This window comes from Anolis carolinensis, chromosome 4 (assembly GCF_035594765.1).
Source record: "Anolis carolinensis isolate JA03-04 chromosome 4, rAnoCar3.1.pri, whole genome shotgun sequence".
NCBI classification, from domain to species: domain Eukaryota; kingdom Metazoa; phylum Chordata; class Lepidosauria; order Squamata; family Dactyloidae; genus Anolis; species Anolis carolinensis.
In genome coordinates, this window is record NC_085844.1 from 148,726,730 (window position 1) to 148,736,608 (window position 9,879).

Below are 9,879 nucleotides of genomic sequence, written 5' to 3' on the forward strand. Positions count from 1 at the left end.
TAAAAAATCTTTACTTTGCTACTTTCTTAACTCTGACATCTCAAGAAGTTTAGTTTAGTTTTGCATTTTGTTGTCTTGGATCTTTACTTTGACTTGCTGTGAACGCTGGTATGAAATGTGGGTCTATATCAGTTTGTCTACCTTGATTGTGTTCCATTATTTATTGGCCTCTGTTTTTAATATAAATCATTACACATTGATTAATTTTGTCTTTCATAGTATTGCATGTTAAAATGCTTTGATCAGAGTGCCATTTTGAAAGTCTTGCCTGCATTTCATAACCAGCTATGCTTATGCAGTTAAAGTTCAGAGGTGTTTATTTTTTAAGTTTCTATTGCATGTTTTCTTTTTTCATTCAGGTGAAATGTAATTTACTGTTTTATATGGATGTACTTTACCCATATTTTGTCTTGGGTGACTACATTTTACTCAGTTTTCTTGTACAATACATAAACCAAACCATTTTCTGACCAAATTCCTGCATTTCCTATGTACTGACCTATATTTTACTTTTTTTTTGTTCCCCCACTACCTTATTTTTCTTCTGCATTGCTGTTTCCCTTCCCCATTTCATCCTTCTCCCTTTGTGCTCACCTACCCTTTCCCTCTCTCTCCCCAAATTCCCACGCCCTTCCCTGTCCTATCCTTTGCATTCCTTGTCTACGCCCCCTGTCTTCATTCCCTATGTTCATGCTTCTGTGCTTGAACAAAATGTTCCTCGGACCAACTTGCCCCAATTAACCGCCTTGAACCATGATCCATGACCACCTCACCATTCTGCGGGAACCACCCTTCGTTATGGATGATCTGTTCATCTCCGCTCTTCCTCGACTCTTCTCTCTTCTTGTCTTATGCTGCTTGCTCTTCTCTCCTTCTAAAGATGGTTACGCCCCAAAGTCTGTTTACCCTCTTCGGTATGTTATCGTTAGCACTATACTTTTATTATTGATTTAATTATTTGTTTCACCTTAATTCTTATTTGTAGCTAGCACTTTGGCTTAAAGTTGGATAGTAAATCTTTTGCTATTTTTCTGTTGCTGTTTTTAAAACTCTCCATAGACGCAAATTTTCTTTTAATGCATGCATTTTTATTTTGCATGACCTTTAATTTAATATCATTCACATAGCTTTGAGGGTTTATCAAAATGTCTTCCTTTTTTCAAAATTCACCTATTCAAGATCTTGTCCTTCTTTATTCATTTGTGTGAATGTTGGGAGAAGTGAGAGACTTGTCCGAATGTTTCATTGATATGTCAAAATGTCCTGTTTAGCTATCCTTAAAACACTGTTTCTTTTGAATTGCTTTTCTGATTCTGAAAAGGTGTTTATGGGGATGTGCAGCGTGTGAAGATTTTATACAATAAGAAAGACAGTGCTCTCATACAGATGGCTGATGGAAACCAATCGCAGCTCGGTGAGATGAGTGTTTTTGCTTCCGTGTGCCACTTTGCATTGCAATTTAAACTCATTTGAACAAACTTGAATTCACATTTCAGTGTTTATTTCTTAATCTTTCTAAAGTATGAAATTTAGTATGGAAGGTGGCTTAGTGTTTCACAAACCCAACTGATATGTGGAAAGTTACTTCTTTATGAATGCTATAACTGTTTTGTTGGAAAATATGGCCAGGATCCATACACTCTACAGTACAGAAAGAATTTGTATGTGTATTGCTCATTCTAGAATTTTCTTCAGATGTTTGAGGATTTCTTCTTTTTTTCTGATCATAGCTCTTCGCACTGTTTTGGAAATTAGATTCCTTGAAATGGAGTGGCTTGTTAATCAACAAATAAGAGCATCTTATAGGAGAGGCTTCAGAAGACTGTTGAGCATTCAGGGATGTGTTAAGGATTACCAGACGATAACTAGCACCCAGAAAAATCCCACGTGCACAATAAGATGCTTCTCTATATTTACACTTGAAAGTAGTACTCCCCCCTCCTTTCTTACAGGTCTCTTTGGTCATATTAGCTTGAAATGAATTTTGTGTGAAAGTACTGAAAGACATGTGTGGAACAACATGTATGGCCTTTTGGAACCTGATTTATATCTCTAAATGTAACATTTACTTGATTGCAAAAAGGTCTTACTAAAATACTTTTCTTTCAACAACAGTAGTTTCTTTTTTATTTTGTGTCAAAAGCACTGCATAATAAATAAGTTTAAAAGTGATAAAAATAAAGGGATCACAAGTTGTTAAATAGATTTAGACCAAAAACGGGCAACAGCAACTGCATTGTAGCTTTAAACAGTTCTTCCTCTGTCCATGAGTCTGGGCATTGTGGGCAAGCATACAGATGCTGAGTTGTTTGTTCTGCTCTGCAATCGCACAAGTTGGAGAATTCTTCTAGGTAGTGCCATTTTGCCAGGTTGTCTTTTGATCTGCTAGCTCTGCTTCTGTTCAGGGACTTCCAGATTGCCCATTCTTGGATTGCCCATGGAGGAAGATCCTCGTGGGAGGCCATCCAGTTGGAATTGCCTGGTTTTGCTGCCCACAGGGATATTCTTGCTGTTGCTGGAGGAACATTTAGAGGAGTGGTGGTTCTCATAAAACTCTTTCTTGATTTAATTCTACTGGAAGGAGACGTATAGCCATACAGTGGGTGGCTTTCACAGTGTTCAACCTTATTTCTCACACAATTGGCAGCAACTTCCCATCGCACATCAGTAGTAATAATGTACTTTTTGACATATTAAACTATGTCAATTGGGAGACTTTTGTGGTTCCTAGGAGACTCAACATATTTATTTCAATATGGTCCTTTATGAATTATGTAAGGAAGCAAAACAATTCAGGCATCCGGTATAAGTGAACTTTGGGCTACATCATGCATCTGTGGAAGTGGATTGTAATCCACAAGATGTCATACTAAAAAAAAATTTTTAGAAGTTCCATAAGACTTAAATACTGAAGCAAGCTAATACATTTCTCACTAAAATGTCCTAAAGTATTTGAAGGAAGTAATATTTGTTGGGTTTTTTTCTTTGTTGAATATATTGCAGTATGAGCAGCACTTTTAAATGAGCTGTCAGTTAGAATTTAGAATGAAAAGATTTCCAGCCAACATGATTAGATACATTTGTTAATTTAACAGAATAAATTGCTGTCAGGCAGTGATTTGTTTTGTTTAATCTTGAATTATTTAGAAACTTTAATGGGGAATTTAGTAGAAACTAAACTAAATTGAATGATTTGTTCTGTTTTCCAGCCATGAGCCATCTTAATGGGCAGAAAATGTATGGAAAGATTATCCGTGTTACTCTTTCCAAGCATCAGACAGTACAACTACCTCGAGAAGGACTTGATGACCAAGGGCTAACTAAAGACTTCGGCAATTCACCTCTTCATCGCTTCAAGAAGCCTGGTTCAAAAAACTTCCAGAATATTTTCCCTCCTTCTGCAACTCTTCATTTATCTAATATACCGTAAGTTTGGGCTCACAGATTTCCTGAAGGAGTGATATAAGACTAGATGTAATTTTCTAATTTTTTCTCCCTCTTATCCTCTCCTTTTATATATAGACCATCAGTATCAGAAGATGACCTGCGTATGCTGTTTGCTAATACTGGCGGCACTGTGAAAGCATTTAAATTTTTCCAGTAAGCATGTTTTCTTTGAAATTTCATTTTAAATGAGAGTTCAGACATCTTTGGGAAAATAGGATTTATCTAACAACTTTCTAGCATTTTTGTTTCTAATCTTACTGCTTTGTTCCAGAAGAGATCACAAGATGGCTCTTCTTCAGATGTCAACAGTAGAAGAAGCTATCCAAGCCTTGATTGATCTGCATAATTACAATCTCGGAGAAAATCATCATCTGAGAGTTTCTTTTTCCAAATCAACCATTTGAAGTGAGAGATCAAAATAATAAGGTTGTATCACATTGTTTAGTGTTGTCATCTACGACTGTTCGGGAAAGCGGGGACCAGAGATGGACATCTGTTTTTCATGCTGTTACCATTCCTTGATTGTTTATGTATAAAATGAAAACAAAAAAGGATTTACAAGAAAGAAGCAGTGATATTATCTGCTGGTTTTGCATATGTTTATGAAACCATTTTGTTTAAAAGGGATTCTGAGGAAATCCCATAGTTTTTCAACTTAGTTAACATACGTGCCTTAAAAAAGGAAAACCTAGAGTTGCTAGAGTTGCATTTACTAGTTTAAAAATTGGTTGTCTGGGGCACATTGTTACATGGGAATTAATGGGTGCAATCCTGTGAATGTTAGGGTTACCTGCTTCCTGCTGAAATCAGTGGAATTAAAACACTGCGTTCAGAGGGACTCTGTGTCGCCTAACTTGCAGGATTTTGCCAAATATGTATTAGGCAGGAGTGTGTAAAAAGGGTTAAGTTTTGTTTCTCCTGCTTGAAATTTATTGGCTTTTCATGAATCATTTAAAGACAAAATAAGTTGCATTGCTAAATAAAATTAGCACATTTTATTTTTTTTCTTTATTACTTAAAATGGCCTTGTGTATTCCACCTTTAGTTCAGTTAAGGATATAGGTGTTAGAGAGTATTAACAAGATGCAGAGAATTAATTTCTTTAAAAGGCAGAAGGGTGATTCTTTTATTTTTGTTTGCTTGCTTGTTTGTTCCTTTGGCTTCAAGCCACTAGGGAAAAAGCATTGTAAAGTCTTAACCTTTTTGTACACACACTGGGGGCGTATCATATAAATGTTGGCACTAAGTAATGTCTTGTTTGTGGCTGAATATTTTTTGTAGATGTTTTTTGAAGTTGACATGACTTATGTGCATTTAAATATATATTGCCATTTTTAGTTAGTAATTACAATTTGAAATATGGTTGTGGATTTCTGAGCATGTGCAGACTGGTCTAGCTAGTTCAGGAGTTGGTGCATGTATTTCAAGGATGAAGAAAGTATTGCAAACTTTTGCAGACAGATTAATAATTTTGTGGCAGTTTTTCTTTATAAAAACAAAAAACAAAACTGACAACCAGGTGGGACCAAAGTTTATGTGCCTTTAGTCTTAATTTTCCTTGCATTGTAATATTCAGTTTTAATAAATCTCTTCAAAATATTTTGTATCTAGAAATGGATCTGACTTTACTATAAACATGGCTCAGAATCTACAGGAAAATTTCATTTGAAAACAGTTCCTCTGTCAGTTGGGCTGTTGTCTTGATTCTGTTCAAATGACCAATACTTTTGCAATTGATGTACTTAGTTTCAAAAGTCATAGATTCTGTTATCTATGTAGAAAAAGGTCATGTATATTTTCTATTAGTTGAGTTTTTACATCTTTAGAAATGTAATATTTCAGTATAGTTTGAAAGCGGCACAATTAAAAATTAATTTTCTAACAAAGTTGGGAGGTTTGATGGTTGTTTAATTTCTTCTTATGTGTACGCTGCTTGCCTCTGTAGCATGCTCAATAAACACTTCTGTAGCTCTGTATTCACCTCTTCTGTCTTTCTCTGCTGCCTTTTCTCTCTTTTCTTCTTTGTTTTCCACTTCCACTGTGCTTCTGAGTTCATGTTTATTCTCTGCCAGGGTGGGAAAAGCATAATAATCAGATTTTATCATTGTCTGAATTTATACAATAAAAAAATCATATGCTATGCATAGCAGTTTTTAAAGTGTATGAATTTATGCATCAAAAATAGTAACTGCTTTCTAGAAGCACAGATAGAAATTGATATTAACGTTTCCCACCCTGTTATATAACCTACAGCTTTAGACATAACTTTTATTGTAGCTTGTAAATTCTATCTTTTCTGTTTTTTAAAATAGATCTCTGCACTAATTGATCTTTCAGGTTTGCCATGCTTTTGCTGCAGTTCATCTTCCATTTTCTGTGTCTGCTAAAATAATTTCACTACTCATAAGATACTTTCATGGGCGATAAACTCTCATTCTTGCTCAAATAGACATTGAGCAGTGTCTGTCTGTGGGACATAGTGGAACACTGAGGGAGGGGGAGGCAAAGCTGGTGGGATTTAATTCTAAATGTATTAAAATGTGCTTGAACGTTTCCATTTTTCTCTAAATGGAAAATGTCATTTTTTTCTCTAAATTTCAAGTCATACTAGAATTCTGGATTCAAATGAGAATTGTCATATTTTATAACTCTCAAATATCTATATTTATATTCAAAAACAATTTTGTTAGTTTTTGTCTATTTCAAGAAGTTGTCTATTTCAAAAGAATGTTGGTTTTTTGCAACTTGCCTCTTTTATTCCAGATCTTTTGGCATTTTTGAATTTTTATGCTGATTTTTTACAGACTTTTGGGGTTTTTTCATCTTAAAATTTAAAAATAAAATCCGCTAAAAGTTGTATTTTCTAGAAAAACAGGATTTTAAAGAATTTTTTTCAATATATGAAAATATATTCTTGGCTACAACCTGTTTTTCTCCGCTTTGGAGTACAAGCTGGTAGTATGTTTTGGTGTTTTAATTGTGGCATGAAATATGACATTCCTCCATTTTGTTCATTATGGGTCTGTTAAAAGTTCACAAAATTAATAAGCAATTAGTATTTTCAAAACCAGGTGAGACTTCTTAAAATGTAAATAACTTCAGATACATGTGTTCAGTTGATGAAGAGCAAATGTAATGCTGAATGATTTATTAGAATCATTTTCCTGATTAGTAATTGCATCAAATTTTTCATTTTTGAGTTGCATATTATTCAAAGGGTCTGTTTCCCATGCAGTAGCAACATATTCATATTCATGTACAGGCAGTCCCTGAGTTACAAACATCCGACTTACAAATGACTCATAGTTAAGAATGGAAGCAACAGGAAATGAGAGACATCTAGCCCTAGGAAGGGAAATTCATTCCTGGAAGAGATATCATTGGCAAAAGGTGTCTCCACTGAAGTTTTATCACCAATCCTTGTTTCTACAACAAGCCAAAATTTTCAAAATTCAGTTATCACAGGGACAGAAAGTAAGTGAAATCTTCTGAAGAGGGGCACAGGCAGTAAGACAAACTCCACAGGGACGTTCAGTGTTCCTATGCTATCCAAAGTTTACATATGTGTGTGTATGTATTTGTGTGTGCATGATCTAGAGTTACACTTAAGAAATCTTGTTGGTGTTGTTTATTCGGTCAGTTGCTTCCTACTCTTTGGGACCTCATGGACCAGCCCACGCCAGAGCTCCCTGTCCGTGGCCACCCCAGCTCCTTCAAAGTCAAGCCAGTCACTTCAAAGATAACATCCATTCGTCTTGCCCTTGGTCGGCTCCTCTTCCTTTTTCCTTCCTTTTTCCCCAGTGTCATTATCTTCTCCAAGCTTCCTTGTCTTTCCATTATGTACCTGTCTCAAATTCAACTTAAGAACAAACCCGCTGAACCTGTCTTGTTTGTAACCTGAGGACTGCCTGTATTATCTGCATAAAGATCCACAGAGTTTTTCCTCCTAACTTCAGCTGGGCAGTCATTCCCTTGATTTTGAAGTCACAACGAAATCTGTTTAAAATTGCACACAGTAGTCTTCCCATCCTTCAGATGGCGTTTGAGAGATTTAAATCTTACAAATTAACCACTTTAAGAAGTCCTCTCTGCATCCAACCCAAGAGTACCAGGACACTAGGATACAGTTGAAAAAACACCTAGTGAACCTTACCCTGTGTAAGATTCTGTCTTTTTATATCATGACATTATGCACTTCCTTGTCATTCTTCAATGTCATTAGTTATCTGTTTAGAGTGGCACACTTATCAAATCAGATAGTAAAGGTATAAACAGATTAAAATGAAAAAAAATGAAGTGTTGGCATTTTTGTGGCAGCCTTGTGTTTATTCTCATATGCCCTGCCGTTTGGCACACCTCTTATGCTAAACTTAAAGAGAAAAGGTGAAGCAATACTGGACACGAACATTCCATTAACATTTAAAACTTTCTGTGGCTTGATGCACAGTCACACAGAATAATTGTTGAAGATTCTCCTTCTGGAAGCAGAATTGGTAAAAGTAAGTAAATGTGCTTTTTCTAGTTGTATGTATTCTTTTCAATCCAATATCAGATCATCATCTATATCCTCCAGTTGGAAACTTTGCAATTACTAGGAGTGATAAGCTAATGGGAACAATCATCTGAAGCAAAGTTTTTTAGTATGTGGCATTGATTGGATTCATCTCTCTTGTGCCTTGGGTGGAATATCCTGTTTTGCTTTAGTTGTTTATTAAAATGGTGCAGTTTTCATACACTTCAGAAATATATAAAATAAGCAATCCACTCAATAACATGCATTTAGTTGCGAAAAATGTCTGATTTGTTTTAACATGGTAAACAAAATAGATGTGCCAGATGTAGCTAGCAAACAGGACTTCCAAGCCATCTGCCTTTGTTCTCAGGTAGAAATACTGAGAAAACCTGCTGTTTGTACAGTTATATCAGTACTACATTTTTTTCAAAGCTACATTGATGAATTTAGCAAAAATGATATAGAGAATGTATTGAAATGGTTGGCCGTTGTGTGATATTGTAAAAGATTAAGTTTAGACATGAAGACAGTTGCAGAAATATTGGGCATGAGTAGATTTTTTAAAAGTGTTTTTTGCATAATGGAGGTGGTACTTATCTATTTAACTAGACTTTTGCTTTCATTCTTTTTTGTGATAGCTCTTCTATGTTGTAAATACAGGAGATAGAAGACAACCAGTTAACTTTGAAGCTTGTGAGCACTATATCCATGATAATCCTTACACATGTAACATGAATTTGATTGTAATGTTTGATAACCCATGAAAGGATGAGCTAGTTAATTCATAACTAATCAGCATTTTGCTATTTGTGATCTTAGGAATATCATTTGAGAAAAACTCCTAATCAGTTAAAATGTGCATAGATGATGACAATTTTTCTCTTGATAGGACTAAGTACCTAAACTTTTTTTCAGAGTAAAGAGATCCTTGATTGATAGCATTGCAGTGGCTCTCCCTCCTCCACCCCTTCCCAAGTTAGTGACAAAATAAGTTTCTGACTCATTAAAGGTTGGATCTTCATTATCCAAAATGCTTCGTACCAGAGGATTTTTCGATTTTGGATGCTATATTCTATTGACAACATCTCCACATTTGCTCTCAGATAGAGACGCCTAAATTGTACTTAGTTCTTTGAAGTAAACTGGTTCAGTAGGCAAATCCCGTATCAGGATATCTTTGCTTGACTGACTATGAAGCTGGACTCCCTACGTAGAATTTTGTTCAAACAGTGCCCTCCTCACAAGGTTCACCTTCAACTATGAAGAAAGAAGCAATTTGTTGAATATCTGAAGATCCATATCACTTTTACACCTTCCTTTTGATCTTCTTTTACAAGGTAGTCAGGATGATCAGGGAGCCAAGGGCCAGAGTAATCCTCATTTCCCCAAGGTATTTAAGACGTCACTCATTTATAGACACAGTGGTCAGTTGTCGGCCCTGTCCCCTATTTCAAGAACAAGCCTTTCAAGTCAACACTTGGTGTCCAGATCCAAGATTTCTTGTGCTAACTACTTAGACAGGGACTAGAAAACATTGGGTAATCTCAAGGTATCCCATAACACTTTGTTGTTTTTTAAAACCCTCTGCCACAAACAAGATCACCATCTCACCCATATTCAAATCGTTCAATGATTGTTTAGCCCTGGCAGTGTGAAAAGAGCGCACCAAAGTGACTTGTCTGCCTAAATACAGAAGGGGAATGGAAACATATACACCTAGACATCCAAGAGCCTCCTAGTCCCAGAAGTATGGGCCACAGATGTCTGATTGCATCTAAAGCATTGGTTTAATTGTAATTTACTACCAGCTGGAATATGTATTGAGAAGTTGTTATCAAGCCTCCAGTAAAATTTGCTGTGTCAATAAGAATACGTGTTGAGAAAATGCAGGGCACTTAATATTTTGTATATTGTGGTTC

General features: G+C 35.6%; 1 protein-coding gene across 4 annotated transcripts in view; it reads left to right on the plus strand.

Annotated features, from left to right (window-relative positions):
- The window catches only part of ptbp2 (polypyrimidine tract binding protein 2), an 86,593-nt gene extending 81,170 nt beyond the window's left edge, over positions 1–5,423 (plus strand). For 2 of the 4 annotated variants that reach the window (XM_008109220.3, XM_062977977.1), the window contains exons 10-14: positions 881–914; positions 1,322–1,414; positions 3,210–3,426; positions 3,523–3,600; positions 3,719–5,423. In XM_008109220.3, the coding sequence (XP_008107427.1) occupies positions 881–914; positions 1,322–1,414; positions 3,210–3,426; positions 3,523–3,600; positions 3,719–3,851 (555 nt within the window). In that variant the 3' untranslated portion in view covers positions 3,852–5,423. The remainder of the gene's footprint in view (positions 1–880; positions 915–1,321; positions 1,415–3,209; positions 3,427–3,522; positions 3,601–3,718) is intronic. The other 2 variants (XM_062977976.1, XM_062977978.1) reach the window with 1 other exon arrangement.
- The last annotated feature ends 4,456 nt before the right edge of the window (positions 5,424–9,879 follow it).